The sequence below is a fragment of the Schistocerca cancellata genome, chromosome 2 (genome assembly GCF_023864275.1).
Source record: "Schistocerca cancellata isolate TAMUIC-IGC-003103 chromosome 2, iqSchCanc2.1, whole genome shotgun sequence".
Classification (NCBI taxonomy): Eukaryota; Metazoa; Arthropoda; class Insecta; order Orthoptera; family Acrididae; genus Schistocerca; species Schistocerca cancellata.
The window spans coordinates 125915087-125936655 of NC_064627.1; the positions used below are offsets into that span (position 1 = coordinate 125915087).

Below are 21569 nucleotides of genomic sequence, written 5' to 3' on the forward strand. Positions count from 1 at the left end.
TCCAATGGAGAATTTTTCGTCAAAGTAGAACGTCAGCATAACCTTTCCCGCACTCGTGTGGATGGCCTTGGCATTTTATGGTTCTCGTGTCCTGGATGCTTCCAATGGAGAATTTTTCGTTTCGATTCTGGTTCGAAGTGATGACACCACGACTCGCCTCCAGCCACTACTCGTGCCAGGAACGCATTCCCTTCCTGAGCATAGCGCTGCAGATGCGAAAGACAGTGGGCCCTTCGAAATGCTTTCTGGTGTGGATGTGGGGCACCTATTGGCACACACTTTGCGCATGATGGTGTGACCACTTTCGACGCTCAATCTGACCATTGCGGCTCTGGCTTTCACTGTCACTCGGCGGTCGTTGGTAATGAGTGCATCCACCAGCTGGACGAAGTCATAGGTAATGCAGTGTGGTGCTCCAGACTGTGCATCATCGGCTAACGACACCCGTTCTTCGGTGAAGTGCTAGTGCCATGCGTTGACCCTTGCAAGGGACATGCAGTGATCGCCGTACACTTGTGACATTCGTCGATGAATGTCCGTGCCTCCTACTCCTTCCGCTGTTAGAAAACAAACAATACCTCTTTGCTCTTCTGTTGACGCCTCCATGCCACTGTTTGCAATGTCACTGGCAGCTTTGGACGATTGATACATGCTGCTGCCAGCTCTGTAAAGTCACGTGACGTGCACAGGCACCCTCTAGCGATGGGCTGTGAACTTCCACGCTCTGGTCGGAACCACAACTCGGTACACACACCACGATATTACCCTCCTGTGCAGGCCGGATTGGCCGAGCAGTTCTAGACGCTACAGTCTAGAACCGCGCGACCGCTACGGTCGCAGGTTCGAATCCGGCCTCGGGCATGGATGTGTGTGATGTCCTTAGGTTAGTTAGGTTTAAGCAGTTCTAAGTTCTAGGGGACTGATGACCTCAGAAGTTAAGTCTCATAGAGCTCAGAGCCATTTGAACCATTACCCTCCTGTAACCGATTAGCACATTCCAGGCTTCGGCTCGTTTCTTTTTGAACGCCCCTAATACGAGACATAAGCGATAAGGTCTGTCTACCCACAGTCAAAATACTGAAGGTTCTATTTAAACCGGATAAAGCCATCCACAACATTTACGAGGTATTTAAAACTTCTATCACACGAATGTGCGAGTATCTGTGATAAAATGTAATGAGGGCTAAGGACATCTACAACCTAAAAAAGAACGTAGTATAAACGTCAAATTAAGACAGTTGCGGGAATTACGTTTGTAGGGCCAGTTTGTGTGGCGTCGGAAGAAGTCCCCTGGAGGTGTTGGCCAGCCTGTGTAAACCGTCATAATCTCGATGTTGAAGTATCGCATGTTGCACTTGTGACGTTTGAGTTTTCATCCAGTTTTTGTCATATTGCAATTTTGTGATCAAGCTTGATAAGGACGACAAACTAAGGAAAAGTTTTTTAATTTGCCAAGCGAATGTTAAACGCAATAGCCTGCTGAGGGCAACAATGAAAGTGGTAAAGAAGATAGTAAACGCTAGTGTAGGAAATAGTTACTTAAATATTGGTTTCAGGTGACCTGTTGTGAACAATGAAGAGCGTCCAGAGTGTGATTTGCGTTTGAAAGTACTTTATATTGAATATCTGCTGCCTAGCAAATAAAGCAGTCGTTTCGAAAGTGTTCATAAGAATGACGTGGTGAAACCAAGAAAATATTTTTCTAGAAAACTGAGTCAAGGGAAAGAACAAAAGTCATCATTCCCTAAGCGGGCGAAAATCTCGAGTAAAACACTTCTAGCGCTCTACAATGTACATAGCTTACTGAGCAGCAGAATGTAAGAAAGCCCGAACTATTGCAGATAAATTAGTTCTACCGTGTGCTGTTCACATAATGCCCAGTAGATGGCAGAATAGCTTTTGCCCATTCCTTTGTCTGACACTACAATTAGTTATCGAATTCAAGACTTAGGAGAGGATCTTCACGAACAAGTTATAAAAAAAATTAGATGAAGGGAATCTGGTTTGCAGCTTGATGAGGCCATTGATAGCAACAGAGATGCTCATTTAATTTTTTCATGACAGAAAATCAAATTAACTCAGTTCACTGTGTTGGAGTGTATATTGACGGTACACGATCCATGTCCGGGCTTTACGGTTGTATACAAGCATCTACCCGCAGCAGAGCTCCTCATTTTATGCGTAGTAATTGCATTATCTATGGAGATCCACTTGCTTCGCAACATATATGTATTGATGTGAATCGAACAATGCACACTGTAATGAATGTGGTGATCTTTATTAAAACTCGTCTTCAAAAAGCTAGATTTTTTGAGTCAAATTTATCACGATACGGGGGTAGAACATACATCTCTCTTATTTTATACAAGCATTCACTGGCTTTCCAGGGGAAATGTATTATCACGCATTTTTTAACTAAAACTATGAAGCTATTCTCACCCGGAAGAAGAAAATCTTGTCAGGAATAAGTGTTTTTTAGACAATGACTTTCTACATAATATCGCATATTTATGTCACACATTTGTGAAGTTAATGAATAATTCTGCGCAAGGAAGTGAAAATAATTTCATTTGGTATACTGACATAGTTTCAGCCTTCCAAAACAAGCTGCTGCTTTGGAACAGAAAAATGAGCGACGGAGGAGAAATGGACTACTTTCCATGTTTGAAGCATTTTATAAGTGGCAATGAAATAAGTGTAACTGCAGATATTTTTCTATAAGTGAAACACATTTAACTGAATTTCGCGTTCATTTAAAAAGATATTTTCCTGAGAATGTGGCAGGTTTCAGTGGGTTCAGAATCCCTTCAGTAATGATTGTCCTTCTGAGTTCAAAACTGTGGAAGAGAAAGGGTTAATAGCACATTCATCAGATTCTACACTAAAGATTTTATTTTCTTCAATGACATTGCCGCCATTTTGGTATTCAATAAGGAAAAGGTTCGCAAGCTTGTGGAATAAAGTCCTGAAGGTATTGATTTCCTTAGCAACGTCCAATCTTTGGGAGAGTGGTTTTCAGCAGTGGATGACATTAAAACCGAATACAAATCAAGACTTTGTGAGGAGATAGAAATTTATGTGGCTGTATCTTATTTAGCGCCAAATTTTGACGACTTGTGTAACAAGAAGCAAGCTGCGGTACCGCACTGAGGTGAGTAGTATTTTTATTCGCAACTTTTTCATTAAGTATTTCATTTTGTAGAAGGTATTTTACAGGGGGACCAACGACATAGTTGATCAAGTGAGCCACGAACTCTAAAAGGTTGGAAACAAATGGTTCAAGATGTTCGATACTCTTAGTGAAGTGGATATAACCCGTTAGAAAATACAGATAACTAATATTGAGTACAAGAACCAAGAGGGGAGAGAGATCAAGAAGAAAGTAATCGGATTAAAAAGGGCATAACGCAGGAATATTTTCTGTGATGTACAACATGTACGATTGAATGCAGAAGCAGTTTGGAAAAAAAATGATAAATTAAGAAGTGGAATTAAATTCAGTCATAAGGAATATGAATGATTAGAATCGCCCATAAGATTACTCAACTCTGTGTTAGTGAAGAAAACTTACGGCAACTAGAGAATGCGTCCACTGAGCACAGAACCTGAACTGAAAACGCATAAGGCAGACAGACGAACGGACAGATGAGTTGCAGAAATGAAATGTGCAAGAAACTCGATATAAAAATTGGGTACCATATACTAGATGAAGGAATGCTACAACTTTTACTTTTGAAGTGAAATGACGCAAGACGGACGAAGCAGGTGAATAAAAGAAGCAGACTTACACAGGCAAGGAGGGAAAACGTCTGGAGTACGACATGAAACTTCCTGGCAAGTTAAAACTGTGTGCCGGACCGCTACAGAGTGAAAATCTCACTCTGGAAACATCCTCCAGGTTGTGGCTAAGCCATGTCTCCGCAATATCCTTTCTTTCAGGAGTGCTATTTCTGCAAGGTTCGCAGGAGAGCTTCTGTAAAGTTTGGAAGGTAGAAGACGACGTACTAGCTGACGTAAAGCTGCGAGAGGGGGCGAGAGTCTACTTGGGTAGCTGAGATGGTAGAGCGTTTGCCTGCGAAAGGCGAAGGTCCCGAGCTCGAGTCTCGGTCCGGCACACAGTTTTAATTTATCAGGAAGTTTCATATCAGCGCACATTCCGCTGCAAAGTGAAAATCTCGTTCTGGAGTGCGACATGTTATGATAGTGAAACATGGACATGGGCTGTGGGAAAGTTGGAAAAGAAGAGAATCAAAGCGTTCGACATGTGGCGTTCCAGAAGAACACATAATTGGACTCGTAAGAAGTGAGGTTATCTCTAGAATTGGCATGGGAAGTAATAAGCGGAAAATACCAAACAGAAGATTGAACAGGACGGTAGGAATATTTTGGATATCAAAAAGCAACGTGTATGCTATGAAAGGAAGTAGATAGGCAAAAACTGCAGCGGAACACAGAGATTAGACTGTATATTAAAAAATTGAGGACGTTACGTTTGCGTAGTATTATGTCTGGAGTTACACAAGAGAGGAAATTGTGGCTGGTCGCCTTAAAGTAGAACATTGATGATCAAAATAGGCGCGTCGCGGTTAGTCATTACACTCAACCAGATTTACTGATAAAGAAATTGAGTTTTAGGAGGAGAGCAACTCACGCCGCAAAGGCTGATGCCACCGGTGACGGGGCCGGTGCACACCATGGTGTCCACCACGAAGTTGTCCTCTATGCCCATGTCGTCGATCAGCTGGCGGCAAGTCGGGAAGTCGACGATAGTCACCTCCACCCACTGCAGGATATCAGGTGCCTCAGTGTAAGCGGTGGCGCCCCAACCGGAAGCAATCCCAGTCGAACCAGCTAGAACAGCGTGAGAACTACTACATTATTCCGTCGAAAATGCAGTGCACGACAGCATCACGTCGTGTAACGACATATCACAGAGTAGGACTAAATTTCGATAGCTTTTCAAGGAGAAACTAAATGGAATGTGATCAATACAATAACTTTCAGGTCGTTGACGCTTTCATAGAAGGGGTTCGCTACTTTTCACTTAGGTTTAGTTCAAATTATTGCTTATTCCATGGAGGTCTGTTAACGTAATTGTATACAACAACAAAGAACAACGACCTACGAATGAATAGTGTGTATCGATACTTCTCCAAGGGCTTCTATGGTGACGTTTACCTAAGTCATTTTAACCCGATAATAGCGTTATTGTGATCAAGGTTATACACTCCTGGAAATTGAAATAAGAACACCGTGAATTCATTGTCCCAGGAAGGGGAAACTTTATTGACACATTCCTGGGGTCAGATACATCACATGATCACACTGACAGAACCACAGGCACATAGACACAGGCAACAGAGCATGCACAATGTCGGCACTAGTACAGTGTATATCCACCTTTCGCAGCAATGCAGGCTGCTATTCTCCCATGGAGACGATCGTAGAGATGCTGGATGTAGTCCTGTGGAACGGCTTGCCATGCCATTTCCACCTGGCGCCTCAGTTGGACCAGCGTTCGTGCTGGACGTGCAGACCGCGTGAGACGACGCTTCATCGAGTCCCAAACATGCTCAATGGGGGACAGATCCGGAGATCTTGCTGGCCAGGTTAATTGACTTACACCTTCTAGAGCACGTTGGGTGGCACGGGATACATGCGGACGTGCATTGTCCTGTTGGAACAGCAAGTTCCCTTGCCGGTCTAGGAATGGTAGAACGATGGGTTCGATGACGGTTTGGATGTACCGTGCACTATTCAGTGTCCCCTCGACGATCACCAGTGGTGTACGGCCAGTGTAGGAGATCGCTCCCCACACCATGATGCCGGGTGTTGGCCCTGTGTGCCTCGGTCGTATGCAGTCCTGATTGTGGCGCTCACCTGCACGGCGCCAAACACGCATACGACCATCATTGGCACCAAGGCAGAAGCGACTCTCATCGCTGAAGACGACACGTCTCCATTCGTCCCTCCATTCACGCCTGTCGCGACACCACTGGAGGCGGGCTGCACGATGTTGGGGCGTGAGCGGAAGACGGCCTAACGGTGTGCGGGACCGTAGCCCAGCTTCATGGAGACGGTTGCGAATGGTCCTCGCCGATACCCCAGGAGCAACAGTGTCCCTAATTTGCTGGGAAGTGGCGGTGCGGTCCCCTACGGCAGTGCGTAGGATCCTACGGTCTTGGCGTGCATCCGTGCGTCGCTGCGTTCCGTCCCAGGTCGACGGGCACGTGCACCTTCCGCCGACCACTGGCGACAACATCGATGTACTGTGGAGACCTCACGCCCCACGTGTTGAGCAATTCGGCGGTACGTCCACTCGGCCTCCCGCATGCCCACTATACGCCCTCGCTCAAAGTCCGTCAACTGCACATACGGTTCACGTCCACGCTGTCGCGGCATGCTACCAGTGTTAAAGACTGCGATGGAGCTCCGTATGCCACGGCAAACTGGCTGACACTGACGGCGGCGGTGCACAAATGCTGCGCAGCTAGCGCCATTCGACGGCCAACACCGCGGTTCCTGGTGTGTCCGCTGTGCCGTGCGTGTGATCATTGCTTGATCTCGCAGTGTCCGGAGCAAGTATGGTGGGTCTGACACACCGGTGTCAATGTGTTCTTTTTTCCATTTCCAGGAGTGTATATAAAAGGAGTACAAAAACAATTGATTGCAGAATGATAGAAAAGTCGCGCACACCAGCCCCAAGCAACTAATAAACTGTGGAATGATGTCTTGGTACACACCACTGTTCACTGTAGTTTCAAAGAAAACAGATCTCATTATTCTTCCACTCGATACAGCACAGCACAATTTCAGTGCTAGGTGTTTCATGAAAGCTGTGCATATTTCGGGTGAGAAAATATTTGTGTCTTCAGCATTCATGTATCTACCAAGATAAAACCACGCGTTTTCTTTCTTTCTTTAAGTCATCAGTCGTCTGACTGGTTCGATGCGGCCTGCCACGAGTAACTCTCTGATGCCATCCTCTTCATCTCAGAGTAGAATTTAAAATCAACATCCGGAACTGATTTTAGGGTATATTCCAATTTCTGTCTTCCCGTACAGTTTTACCACCTACAGCTCCCTTTAGAACCAAGGGAGTTATTACCTGATGTCTTAGCACTTGTACTATTATCGTTTGCTTTCTCCTTGTCAGTGTTTCCCGTATCATCCTTTCTTCTCCAATTCTGCACAGAATTTCCCCATGTCTTTATTTATCAGTTCACCTAATATCCAGCAGCATTCTACGGACCAAACGTCAAACGCGCCAGTTTGGTTCTGTTCCGGTATTCCCACAGCCGGTGTTTCACTACCATACAATACTGTGTTCCAAGCGTACATTCTAGATATTCCCTCCCCAAATTGTTTGTTACTATCCAGAATTAGTTTGACCAACAACGCCCTCTTTGCGTATGATACTCTGTTTGTTCTGTCAAGCGTTGTATTGCTTCCAAGACAGCAGAGTTCTTTGGCAGTTTACTCCGTGCTCATCAGTTGTGATGTTAAGTTTCTCATTGTTCTCATTTCTGCTGCTCCTCATTACTTTCGTCTATCTTCGGTTTACTCTAAATACATACTCTGTACTCATGAGACTGTTCATTCTGTTCAACAGGTCCTATAATAGTTCTTAAGTGTCCCTGAGCATAGCAATCAGCGAATCTTATGATTGATATCCCTTCACCTTGAATTTTAATCCCACTCTTGAACCTTTCTTTCATTTCCGTCATTGTTTCTTCGATGTAAAGGTTGAACCCTAGGAACGAAAAACTGCATCCTTGCCTCAAACCTTTTTAACCTGAGCACTTCGTTCTTGGTCTCCCTCTTTAATTGTTCCTTCTACGTATTGTGTATTACCAGTATTTTTCTAGAGATTACTTCTTGTTTCTCAAAATTATATAATTTCGAACATCATTTTACAATGTCGAACGCTTTTTCTTTGGTGACCGATACTATGAAGGCGTCTTGATTGTTTCTAAGCCATGCTTCCATTACCAATCGTAACATCAGAGCTGCCTCTCTGGTCCATTTATGTTACCTAAGGTCAAACTGATTGTAATGAAACAGATAGCAATTATTTTTTTTAATTATTCCGTACTCCCGGCCGGGGTGGCCGAGCGGCTCTAGGCGCTACAGTCTGGAACCGCGCGACCGCTACTGTCGCAGGTTCGAATCCTGCCTCGGGCATGAATGTGTGTGATGTCCTTAGGTTAGTTAGGTTTAAGTAGTTCCAAGTTCTAAGGGACTTATGACCTTAGAAGTTAAGTCCCATAGTGCTCAGAGCCATTTGAACCATTTTATTCCCTACATTCTACTAGTCAGTAACTACGATGCACGAGCTACTTAGCTGATTGTGCAGTTGTTCTCTTACGTATCTCCCCTTGCTCTCTGGGGGATTCTGCAGATGAGTTTTTTCCGAAAGTCTGTAGTAAGTCTCCAGTCTCATAGATTCTAGACACTAAGCTGGACAGTGGCTTCGTTCCCGCTTCTGCCCAATAACTGAAGAAATTCAGAAGGAATGTTATCTATCCATTCTGTCTTATTTCATCGTTTACCAGAGCTCACTTCTAAACTTATGTCTTCTATACCGACCTCCATTTCTAGTTCTGCCATGACATCAGACAAGTCTTCTCTCAAGCAGACGCCTTTAATGTACTCCTTCCTACAATCTTCTCTCTCCTCTGCGTTGAGCTGTGTAATTCACATTGCACTCACTATGTTGCAGACCTTGCTTTCAATTTCACTGCAGTTCGTTTTGACTTCCCTCTACTTTACCGAATAAGTCTTTTCAACTAACATTTCTTTTTCGTATATGTGGTGTCTGTTCTTTTGGATATGTCGGAAAGAACAAACACCATTTTCAACCTGCAGCCATTAGTGATCAGAACACCTGTCTAGCACGCAGGAGATCCAGTTTCAAATGCTGGTACAGCAGAAATTTTTTTACTTTCCCCATAGTTGTAAATATATGTCCACTACCAGCTCAGTGTCATTAATTTCACAGTATCTTGATTTCTTATCCGATTTCCTAACTTTTTTTTTGTGCCTTGTCACCTTGGATTACCTGCACTTCTCATTTATTCCTAACCGAACTTACTTTGCTGTATTCCGGAGCTATCTGTATATCGAGATTCACTCTGGAAGTGTTGACGTTACGTCAAAATTACTTCCACTTAATTTAGTTCAGTTAGATTAGCGTACCTGAAATCTAAATTAAGGAACATCCTCTGCTCCGTGACAGATGTATATTACGTGCTCTTCGCAAGTTTCTGTAATCGCATAACTTAGGAGACCAAATTGTCTTATACTTCTGGACTGCCAGGAGCATGCTTGAGAGTTGTCATGTTCGTTACTCACCTGTCGGAATGGATCCAGCGCTGGCCAGAGGAATAGTCTGCACGTAAGAGTTGAGGGAGAAAGCGGAGCTCAGCGTGAAGACAGCGATGTCGTTTGGGTGTATCTGAAGACCCCTGAAAAGTAAGAGTAAACATACTTTACTTGTATGATTACAGGCAGTTCTAAAGGCACATACACATCATACTTTACATGTACAAACTTGTTTTCTCTCTCGCTCTCTCTCTCTCTCTCTCTCTCTCTCTCTCTCTCTCGTACACACACACACACACACACACACACAAACACACACACACACACACACACACACACGTGAGAGGGGTAACATGGTGTGTTTATTCATTTATTGTTACTATCATTGACACCGCCGTTGAGCTATAATGAGGCAAAATAAAGTGAGTGAAAAGCCAGATGACTTACAAATTCATTAAATTTAAATAAAAAAAGCGTCAGTGAAAGTGGCAGGAGAAAGTACCCGATCAAACGAAAATTGCGGCTCATACATTAAGCTTTTGGAGCTCCATAACCACTGAATTAGTGGAAATACGACTGCCTTAGTCCCTTATTAATCGAGACTGGAGTGTCCAGTTAAATTCTGCATGGAATCCTGTCATATCAAAACTTCGTGTTCAGCGTAGCCGGTGTCGTTAGCCTTTCGTAGACAATTGATCTGATATCCATCGCACCAGTTTTCACCAAGGAGGGCTCGCGAGACAGCGCACAGACAAACAGCGCAGGCACAACGCCAACTGGGCACCCCAAACATGTGCCGGCGGGGTCTCAAATAAGTAAGCGCTTTGTCTTTCCTGTCAGTATTCACCTGAAGATGACCAGAAGACTCTGCGCCGAAATATGGTGGCAGCAGGTTACAGACATCCGGCAGTTGCCTGAAATCTTATGGAACAAGTACCGACTGGACAGATCTTGGAAAAAGAAGTAAGACACAGCTGCTGTCTGTCTCCTACTCTTTTCAATCTATACTTAGAAAATACGATTGACCGTTTCCCACTGGGTGACAAGTGGGTAAGAATTGGAGGGAGGATAATATGGTGTTTGAGGTTTGCATTCGACGTCTTCCTTCTAGCAACAGTTGAAAAAGAATTATAGTACATAGTGGATATCACCAAAGCTAGAGGAAATATTTGTGGAAAGAAAATCAACATATAGAAAGCAAAAGTAATGATACTAGAAGTAAATAAAAAGCTAAAGATAATTTTGAATATAGGAGTAAGGCTTTAAATACTGCGGAAGCAGGGTAGTAAATGACTGGAACAGCAGCACAGGAATTTAAATCAGAATAGAGGTGGCGGAAGAGGCATTTTATAAGGGAAACAGAATTTTCTGCAGTAATATGGTTTGAGGAAAAGGCTAATAAAATATTTTGCGTGGAGCGCCCTCCGTGGTACAGAGCGGGATCGCGCAGTGGTTAGAACACTTGACTCGCGTCCGGCCATCCTGATTTAGGTTTTCCGTGATTTCCTTAAATCGCTTCCGGCAACCGCCGGGATGGTTCCTTTGGAAGGGCACGGCCGACTTCCTTCCCCAACCTTCCCTAATCCGGTGGGATCGATGACCTCCCTGTTTGCTAACCTCCCCCGAATCAAGAAACCAACCAACCATGCAGTGCTGAAACGTGGACACTGAGGAAGAAAAGTAGAGCAAGGCTCGAAGCGTTTGAAATGGGGATATGGCAGAGGATGGGGAGTTGATTGAATAAAATGAAAAAATGAGAATAAGTGGCAGAGCAAAGAAAATTACTCGGTGTAGTAAAAGGAAGAAAACGAGAATGCATTGGAATTAGATTAGGAAAGACTGAGGAGTTTATGGAAACAGAAGCGTATGAGGAAGGAAAGAGGAGGCGAGGGAGGAAGAGAATTCATATACCGGGTGGTGTGACGAACGGCAGCACATACAGCAGTATTAAGAAGGAAGCGATGGATAGCAAAGTACATGCTAAAATAGCAGAAAACTGATGGTGACATAACTTGAAGTCTCTAGAACCTAATGTTACAGCTTCGTTAACAGAAAAATTTAGAAGTGACAGAAAGCTAGAAGAATGAAGCAGAAGTGAAAGAAAAGCCTACTGTCACGGTACTCTCTGTACCTGTCTTGAATCTACTGAAGACCGCTGACTATGTAGTCCTTTATAGCTATCTTTTCACCTGCACTAAACTACCGTCAGCTAATCCTGCGTGGCCCAACAATAACTGGGTCTTCGCATTAGCATTTGTGTTTCTGTGCCCGTTCTTGTATGGCGTGAAATTGAAGCAACTGTGTATTCTGAGTCGGTCTTGCCGCAGTAGTAACACTAGTTAAGCGTTGCCGGGCTGGACTAGCGCATGGATGGGTGACCATCGGCTCTGACGAGCGCTGTTGGCAAGCAGGCTTCGCTCAGCCCTTGTGAGGAAAACTGAAGAGCTATTTGGTTGAGAAATAGCTGCTCCGGTCTCGTAAACAGACATACCGCTGGGAGAGCGGTGTACTGACCACATGCCCCTTCGTATCCGCATCCCGTGACGCCTGTGGTCTGGGGATGATACGGCGGCCGGTCGGTACCATTGGGCCTTCATGGCCTGTTCGGACGGACCTTTTTTATGTATTCTTGATGAACACATTACATCAATAATAGGCCTACTCATAAATGTCCCGTTTCGACTCATCTCCATCTCTATTTGGTGAACTTCCCTGCTTATCGTTACTGCTTCTCGAGGTAGTTGTGCAACTGTTCTCTTTGTACACATACGCTCCAAACCTCTTTGATCCTGACCCATTTGGTTACCAGATATACAATCCAGTATTCGAGTCGTATGTTCTCTGTTGTGAAAATCATACTACAGTGGCCGTGAAATTCTATTGACATCAGTGTTAAATAACTCCCATCCTTCGATAACTTGACCAAACTGACCAAAAATTACAATGAAGTACCACATGTTCTGGTGTCATTTTTTTTAACGTGCTGTGAGCTCTTGCCTTACCCCTGTTTTGTGTAGGTGGACTGAGTATGGACCATTTCCAGTAACGAATTGCAACATTCCCTTGGCTGGGTCATCCAGGCGCTGTCGCAGCCCGACTTTCACTTGGTGAAAAAGCTATACACACGCCTACCAGTCGTCCTAAAATACGTGCACGAAAGTGTATAGTAACAGATGCTGGAACATTACAGTAAACGTGGATCTGAAATGAGTCGTCTGTGAAATAATTGCGAATCTACGAGGTGCATTCAAGTTCTAAGGCCTCCGATTTTTTTTCTAATTAACTGCTCACCCGAAATCGATGAAACTGGCGTTACTTCTCGACGTAATCGCCCTGCAGACGTTCACATTTTTCACAACGCTGACGCCATGATTCCATGGCAGCGGCGAAGGCTTCTTTAGGAGTCTGTTTTGACCACTGGAAAATCGCTGAGGCAATAGCAGCACGGCTGGTGAATGTGCGGCCACGGAGAGTGTCTTTCATTGTTGGAAAAAGCCAAAAGTCACTAGGAGCCAGGTTAGGTGAGTAGGGAGCATGAGGAATCACTTCAAAGTTGTTATCACGAAGAAACTGTTGCGTAACGTTAGCTCGATGTGCGGGTGCGTTGTCTTGGTGAAACAGCACACGCGCAGCCCTTCCCGGACGTTTTTGTTGCAGTGCAGGAAGGAATTTGTTCTTCAAAACATTTTCGTAGGATGCACCTGTTACCGTAGTGCCCTTTAGAATGCAATGGGTAAGGATTACGCCCTCGCTGTCCCAGAACAAGGACACCATCATTTTTTCAGCACTGGCGGTTACCCGAAATTTTTTTGGTGGCGGTGAATCTGTGTGCTTCCATTGAGCTGACTGGCGCATTGTTTCTGGATTGAAAAATGGCATCCACGTCTCATCCATTGTCACAACCGACGAAAAGAAAGTCCCATTCATGCTGTCGTTGCGAGTCAACATTCCTTTGCAACATGCCACACGGGCAGCCATGTGGTCGTCCGTCAGCATTCGTGGCACCCACCTGGATGACACTTTTCGCATTTTCAGGTCGTGATGCAGGATTGTGTGCACAGAACCCACAGAAATGCCAACTCTGGAGGCGATCTGTTCAACAGTCATTCGGCGATCCCCCAAAACAATTCTCTCCACTTTCTCGATCATGTCGTCAGACCGGCTTGTGCGAGCCCGAGGTTGTTTCGGTTTGTTGTCACACGATGTTCTGCCTTCATTATACTATCGCACCCACGAACGCACTTTCGACACATCCATAACACCATCACCATATGTCTCCTTCAACAGTCGATGAATTTCACACCACGCAAATTCAGAAAACGAATGTTTGCACGCTGTTCAAGTAAGGAAAACGTCGTCATTTTAAGTATTTAACACAGTTCTCATTCTCGCCGCTGGCGGTAAAATTCCATCTGCCGTATGGTGCTGCCATCTTTGGGACGTATTGACAATGAACGCGGCCTCATTTTAAAACAATGCGCATGTTTCTATCTCTTAACAGTCCGGAGAAAAAAAATCGGAGGCCTTAGAACTTCAATGCACCTCGTATGGTTATGAACCACACCTGACCAGTATGATAATAATTACTTTATTATTTGGCAACGAACCATCGGACATCATGGATGCCACATATCTAAATAGAATACACTATTGAACTGCCTCAGAAATATGATGTATACATGCAGACCGAAGCACCTAATGAAATGGCTGGCATTTGAACTCTGGTCTCCCGCTCACTAGGTAGATATGCAAACCACTACGCCACCCTGGCACACCGGATTTGTACAACTGCACAGACTGCCCTAGCATGCCTCACTCCCCAGTCCAAATTCCCATTCATGACTCAAGCCGGTTTGTATACCCTGTGCCAGGGTGATGTAGTGGTAAGCGCATCTGCCAAGCGAGCAGGAGACCCACGCTCGAATCCTAGCCATGGCACAAATTTTGATTCATCGATTCAGTATGCGCATAGACATAATAGATGCTTGAGACTTGAAAGGGTCCCTGGAACCATATAGTTTCATCTGATTAAAGCACCTCAGCCTGTGTTTCAGGCAGGATCCCACGTTTCATTCGGTGCTATTCTAATATAGTTGGAGAGCCTCTGCAATGCGGTTCGAATTCAGGGAGAATACCAAGTGGGCTGACCATGAATAAGAATTTTGATCGACGAGGGAAGCGTGCTAGGGTAGTCCGTGCTGTTGTGCAAACCCACTGTGTCAGGGTGGCCAACTGGGCAGTGCATCAGCCTAGTCCACAGATGTTTGAGAAAGGTCTCAACCACCAAGAATTTGTTGCTGGATTTAGAGTTCACCTAGTAAATAACGAAGTAAACTAAAAGTGAACTGCAATGTAAGTAGATGAGTAACTAGTGACAACTGGTGGTTAGTATAATTGTATAATTTACAGAAATAATTTTCACTTGCAGATTGTGGCAATTGACGCATAATTTGGTTCTTATCACGTGTTGAGAAATTTCCTTAAAGGTATTTGTGGAACACGATCTCAGAATGAATGAACGAATTTTCAGCTAGAAGGGCGTTGGCAACCACCTATAAAACGTTTCTGCACTACCTACTGCATGAGATCCAAATCGCGTCTCGGAAGGTAGGGATGTAGACTTAACATTATGTTAGCTGTAACGAAGTCTTCTACACCTGACTCAATTATCCGACCAACGACGAATCGACAGCTTAAGACGAAAATGTAGCCCTTGGTGCGGTCTACAAACAAGATCTTACTGACTGGTGCTACTCACCCTGGGAAGTCGGGGTGCGGGATCTGCTGAAGAACCTGCGACTCCTGCTCGGTGCCGTCTTCAGAGGAGAAGTCCACTTCTCCAGCCACCGCCTGACGGCAAAAGAGCATTTTTTCCAACTCCAGTACTCGTAGACGACATTTCAGCATTGACATAGTTGCCTCAGACCAATGAGTGGTATCCCTGAGACATCCTTACTGTAACAGAATTTCCTGTGCAATACGATCAGATTCTGCGGAAAATATTACGTATTTCCGATAATCTTGCTTGCAAGTCATCAGATTTTAAACTGAAACTTGTTTCATTTTATACAACACGAGTAATATTGTTATATAGTGTTTGGTTCTCTACATGTATTCAGTACTTAAAAAAATATGGTTAATCATGTTACTCATTTGTAGGTATTTTAGGAGTAAGCTTTTTAAAGTGCAGTATTATTTTCTCTTCCGATTTGCAATCATACGTCACCTTTTCGTGGACAGAAAGTAGTCAGTACGACAGTTCGTTTAGCAAACAATGTAAGAGACACTTGTTATTCTCCATCTTTCAAATAAAACAATAAATAGTTGTTGTAAATGATAAAGCTATCATCTTACAATAATACCTGAGCTCCACTAAACAACGGAAACCTGTTCTACAAACCTCAGTGCTCACGGATGTCTGTGAAACCTTCAACAGCTTTATGTTTATAAACATATTTAGGAAGAAGTAAATTTTATATTTACTACTATTCATATATTCATTTGGTCAGTCATTCACTACGATTATTAAAAGTGTAACTATTTGCTAATGCCTGGCAAGACGTACAGTTTTATTATTACGTTTGGAGTTTTACACGAAGCGAGTATGATAATAAATTGTTTTGTACGCAAATGGTGTAACATCATTGACTGTGATTTTGGGAACAACGTAATATAGTGTGTATCTACAATGTGATACTAGTTTTTAAAACACTGCTAAGTGCTGTTTCTTGGCAGACATTTGATTGCAAGTGAAGAGTGACAAAAATGACAAATTATAAGTGCTTAACTTTTCTCATCCTTCTCTAATGAAATGCTTTCTGGCATTCATGTTGGATACTTTCAAAAGTAGTTCTTGAAGGAGACGCATTGTGACCTAAAATAATTTGACTAGAACTAAGGTTCCAATTACACTACTGCTAGAAATGCAATAGTTACAACTATCCTTCAGTTCAGCAGTGTCAAAACGCTTCAGTGATAATGGTAATATGAATTGGGCTTTAGAAGTAAATCCTTAAAAGATATGGTATGCGCAAATTTCGTATCTTCCCGTCTTAGTTAAACTGAACACAAATCAATTATTTCTCTATTCTTACACATTTGAAACGTTCAAGCTCAAAAAACCACAAATGTATAGAAGTGTCAGATTCCTTGAAAGAAGTCGTTTTCCTACAAGAGGATACATTTTTGTTTAAGACAAATCCCTTATTTAACTGTCAATAAGATTTCTTTGCCCTCCTTGACGTTTAGCAGTAGCCTGACTGTTGAAATAACGACATATTGTACAGCCATTTCAAATAAACATAAAATAATAAAATAGATACCCCAATTGAGACTTGGTAGTGCTCAAGAGATGGAATTAGCTCATCACTGATGCTAATCGCTAATGAAATGAACGTTTCACACAAAAAGCATCCTTCTGCAAGTAAGTAATGTCCTTCCAAACGTTCAATGGGGCAGTGGAGCCAAACATTAGAAAGAGTATTGTCGAATATAAATCTGTATAACACTAGATGTTTTACAAAAAATAGTAAATGCTTCAGGAGAGTATAGGACAGACAAATGCGAATAGAACATCGAATATAAAGTGTGCCAGCTTGATTTGGCTACAGAGATACAGAGGCTAGAATGTAACCCACACAAGTAGTCACAGAATGTGCTAAGCAAACACAGGTTAAAAGTCGACTTTCGTAAATTTGACCTACGCATTCAACGCACTTTCTAATTCTCTTAGAAACAATACGTGAAGCTCTTCTGACGTCATCTTGGAGTTGTTCTATGCTCGCAGCGCTATTCGTAATCCGAATGTCTCTCGTTTTTACTTTCTCTTTGTAGAGTGCAACCTTCAGCCAAGTTCACAGCTAAAATGTGGAAAGCTTGATGGCTAAGAAAGGTCATCAGTTCTCCCAATCCGTCTTCCGGACACTTTTAGATTTAGATGATATATCATATGACGACTAGAATTCTTCTTTCGAAGAACATAACCTATTCTTGTAGCCAAACGAGCCTCTACAAAAAATTCTGGAGCTCGTTTTCAGTGAAGTCTGGATAACGGAGCTCAGCAAGACGATGTAGTAGCACACCACACATTGACAGAGAAATGTTTTTGAAACCTATCTCCACTAAGGCACGTGGTATTTCTGTCGTCCCGCCAACGACAGTTAGAGTGATATTGATTTCGTCTCAGACGCAAGTGGTTTCATCAATGACCAATATTAATGAGATTCCGCGGTGATTTGCTAATAGCCAATGACAAAATTCCAAAAGCTTACCTTCATGTCTACGCGCAGCAAATGGTAAGGACAGGTGTTTGCATTTGTAAAATCCGTCACATCGTTGTACAGAGTTTTGAAAAGGGAATATGAATATTCTGTACACACATTACCATGCCTAATACAGCGTAGGAAACCCGCTGGCATTCAGAACAGCTTCCAGTCGTCTCGGAATGGATAAAAGCAGGCCCTTTGTGGTTTTGGTTCACATGGCTCTGAGCACTTTGGGACTTAACATCTGAGGTCATCAGTCCCCTAGAACTTGGAACTACTTAAACCTAACTAACCTAAGGAGATCACACACATCCATACGCGAGGCAGGATTCGAACATGCGACCGTAGCAGCAGTGCGGTTCCGGATTGAGGCGTCTAGAACCGCCCGGCCACAGCGGCCGGCTATGTGGTTTCCAAAGGAATCTTGTACCATTCTTCCTAAAAAAATAGTGACAAGTTTAGCTAACAATGATGGAGTTGGATAGCGCTCACGTGACGTTCTGTGCAAAGTAAGCCACAAAAGCCCAGTAATACTGAGATCTAGTGATGACGAGGGCAGATGTGACAACTGATTCTCGTGTTCACAAAACTTGTGCTGGACGATGAGGGCTGTGTGAAAACCCCCTGTCGCCTTGGAACACACCATAGCCATTGGCGAACGCACATTGTACCTGATCAGCCAAAATTGTCACATAATCCTTGGCTCTAACACGACCTTGCAGAGTAGCCGTGGGGCCCATGGAAAGCCACAGTAAGGCTGGTCAGATCGTCACTGGACCCACGCCTTGTTTCACTTTTGTATACTCCTCCAAATGACCTCCTTCCATTGCTCCGTAGTCCAGTTTTACGGCTCTTGCACCACTTTTTCTTGTTACGGACTTTTGCATCGCTGATTGAAGGTTTTGCTATTCCAGCTCACAACAGAATTCCCTGCTTATGGAGCTCCCTTCGCGATGTTTTGGTGATAACCGGATTCGCATGTGCGACGTTCAACTCTGCAGTGACTTTTGCAGATGCCATCCTCTTATATCTCGTCACAATCTTCTTCAGTCACCCCCCCCCCCCCTCCCCCCGTCACGGTCATTGAAGATATGCTTAGCGGATGATGTTTTCCCGCTCACCCCGCCTGCGGTGTAAATCTTCAATATGGCGCTCTTAAAGCACCAAACACCTCGCTTCCATTGGTTACGGAAGCACCCACAATATGAGGACCTACAATCGGCCCAACTTCAAGTTCACTTCATTCCCATATGCACAATGTACACAGAACGCTATTGTGACCACCACTAGCACTGAAACGTATTGAGAACTTTGCACAGGTCCGTTCTTGCTCAAATAAAACAGTGCGATCTGGAGGCTTGGCTAGCATATGCATTTATTTGAACCATGCATTTCTAGTGGTGTTTCCATATTTTAGCCGAAGTGTGCGATTGTTGAATGACTTTCTTCTAGGAACTGAATGATGTCTTCTCCTGAAGAAGTTTGAAGTTTGAAGTTTATAACGATATGTTTACGTAATGTGTATACATAAACATACAGTTATAAATGTCCCCGTTCGTAGTCTCTAATTATAACAATATGTTACTTTTGTGCTGTAACATATAGCTATAATCAGCGGTGGAAACATATTTGCGAACGCCGACTGTGTGCGGCTGTTTCTTGTTGGATCGTCTGATCAATCGGAAGTTGCATTGCATAGGAGAGTAAATGCCTATTCAAAATATACCGTAGTTTATCATGCATTTACCAGTGGAATATGACGCGGAGAAAATATTTCGCCGCATGCAACTTCCGTCCGAACTCGACGAAAGAATTCGTGACTGTGAACTCTCTATTTGGCAGAAACATATAGAAAATTAAATAATTTCATGAAGAAGTGAGACATAGATTCTATAGTAAATGAATAGTCCATACACCAGTTCCATTTAACTCTGAATTTATGGCAATTAATAGACGAACTTACACTGCAATAAAGGATTTAACATGGATGCCGTTTTGACTGGCACTTCTCTTAATGAAAACAATTCCTTTGACGTTTTCACATACACGTCGCACAATAAATCTACTGCTAGGCACTTTTAGTATTACACATTTACTTTACACTAGAACAATATTATTTTTAACAATAATAATACGGCGGCAAGACATGCGCGTCCGACACAAGTTACAGGAGACAAGAGAAGAATGAGTAACTGTTCATCGAGAATATCTCGTACCTCAAAAAAAATGTGTAAAAGTGTTCTTCTTCTGTCCGTTTTTCGCGCCGCGGTTTTCAAAGTCAATAACTCACTGCATCTCTGACGGCGCTTCGACAATAAACAGTTACGTCACAGGTCGTTCGCCTTTTACATTCTCGCAACATTATTTGCTAACTGTAGCTGTTGCCGAGCGACTGCTCGATTAGTGAATGATTTAAAATGATAAGGCAATCACATAATGTTACAAGTTTGACTGCTGGATACTGCACCACTGTCATCCAGTTTGGTGACAAAACGAGGATATTCTGCGGATAAAATACGTCTACGACATTCTCTACGAGGAATTTCCATTATGAACTCCGTACACAAGATACCATACCGGCATTCAGTGCTTTTCTAAACGCGTGCGGCATTCATGAGTGATAAATACAATTGCCAACAAATCGCAGTCGCAATCGAGAAATTCTGGTTTGGACCTCAAGCTCAACTACAGAACTTCAACCTCAAAACAAAAATGACAGTCGATAAATAAACTCATGGCAACCGGAGTACCAACACGCGAAGTGTACCTTTCCTCTGGAGCTACCAGTATCTCTGTAATCAATAAAAATTACGGAGGGGGGGGGGCGTTCAATATGTAATGCAACACAGTCTTTTCCTCGGCCAGTTTCCATGTAAATAATTCGGTATTTGTAGTGAGACATTGTGAAATATTCGCGCTTCAGCCTCTACAGTTTCGTCAAATTCCAGTACACGTAGCCTTCAAAGTGGTGTCTATTACGGACCAGCGTTCCAAGCAGAGAGCTGTCATTGAATTTATTTTGACGATAAACGTAAAGCATTGCAGCTATTCATAGGCGCTTCCAGAGAGTCTATAAAGACCTGATAATGAAAAGAAGCACGGTGAGTCGTATCAAGGTCAACCAAAGCTGTCCGATGTCCCGCGTGGCGGCCGTCTGCACACAGCCGTGACTCCTGCAATGTTGGGAAGTGTGAACATTCATTTGAGGTGATCGACGGATCACACTCACAGATATTGCTCTTTAGCTGGACCTCTCTGTTGGTAGTGCTCACACAGTCATTCACCAGTTGCGGTTTTTCCGCTGTGTTCCTCGTCGCCTAATAGGAGAGCATAAAGATTAACGAAGGACCTTCTAGACGGAATTCTTTGCGCGTTACGAGGCTGATAGAGACAACCTTTGCTGAACACCTTCACAGACGATGAAACATGGGTTCATCACTTCGAACTGGAAACAAAACGGCAAGCTATGGAGTGGCACCAAATCACCTCTCCTCCGAAGAAAAAGTTCGAAGCCGCACACTCAGCTGTCAAAGCCATGGCGACGGTCGTCTGTGGCTCTGAAGGAGTTAGTCGATTTGATGTCCTCCGTCATGGCGCAACGATAAACTTTGAAGTGTATTGTGGGTACCGCCAGCAAACTGAATAACCGACTTCGGCGTGTTCATCGCCACAAAACTGTCAACGACTTTCACCTTCTCCAAGAGAACGCTAAGCCTCTCACAACAGGAGCTGACAAAACTTCATTGGACTGTTCTTCATCATACGCCACACAACTTGGATCTGTACCTTCCATATGTTTGGTCCAGTGAAGGACGCGCTCTGTGTGAAGCAGTTTGTAGTTGATGTGGAGGTTACTGATGCAGCAAGACGTTGGCTTCGACGTCGACGAGTAGCGTGGTACCATGGGGCCATTCAGGCAGTAAGTTGGCGTAAGGACGTCGCATTCAAGGGAGATTATGTTGAAAAATAGGATTTTGCAAC

At 43.6% G+C, this 21569-nt stretch overlaps 1 protein-coding gene across 1 annotated transcript in view; it reads right to left on the bottom strand.

The window, feature by feature from the left end:
* The window catches only part of LOC126144045 (trypsin-1-like), a 45964-nt gene that overhangs the window by 5738 nt on the left and 18657 nt on the right, over positions 1-21569 (bottom strand). The window contains exons 4-6 of the mRNA XM_049915466.1: positions 15083-15174; positions 9355-9467; positions 4652-4851 (exon numbers count right to left, since the gene is read on the bottom strand). Of these exons, the coding sequence (XP_049771423.1) occupies positions 4652-4851; positions 9355-9467; positions 15083-15174 (405 nt within the window). The remainder of the gene's footprint in view (positions 1-4651; positions 4852-9354; positions 9468-15082; positions 15175-21569) is intronic.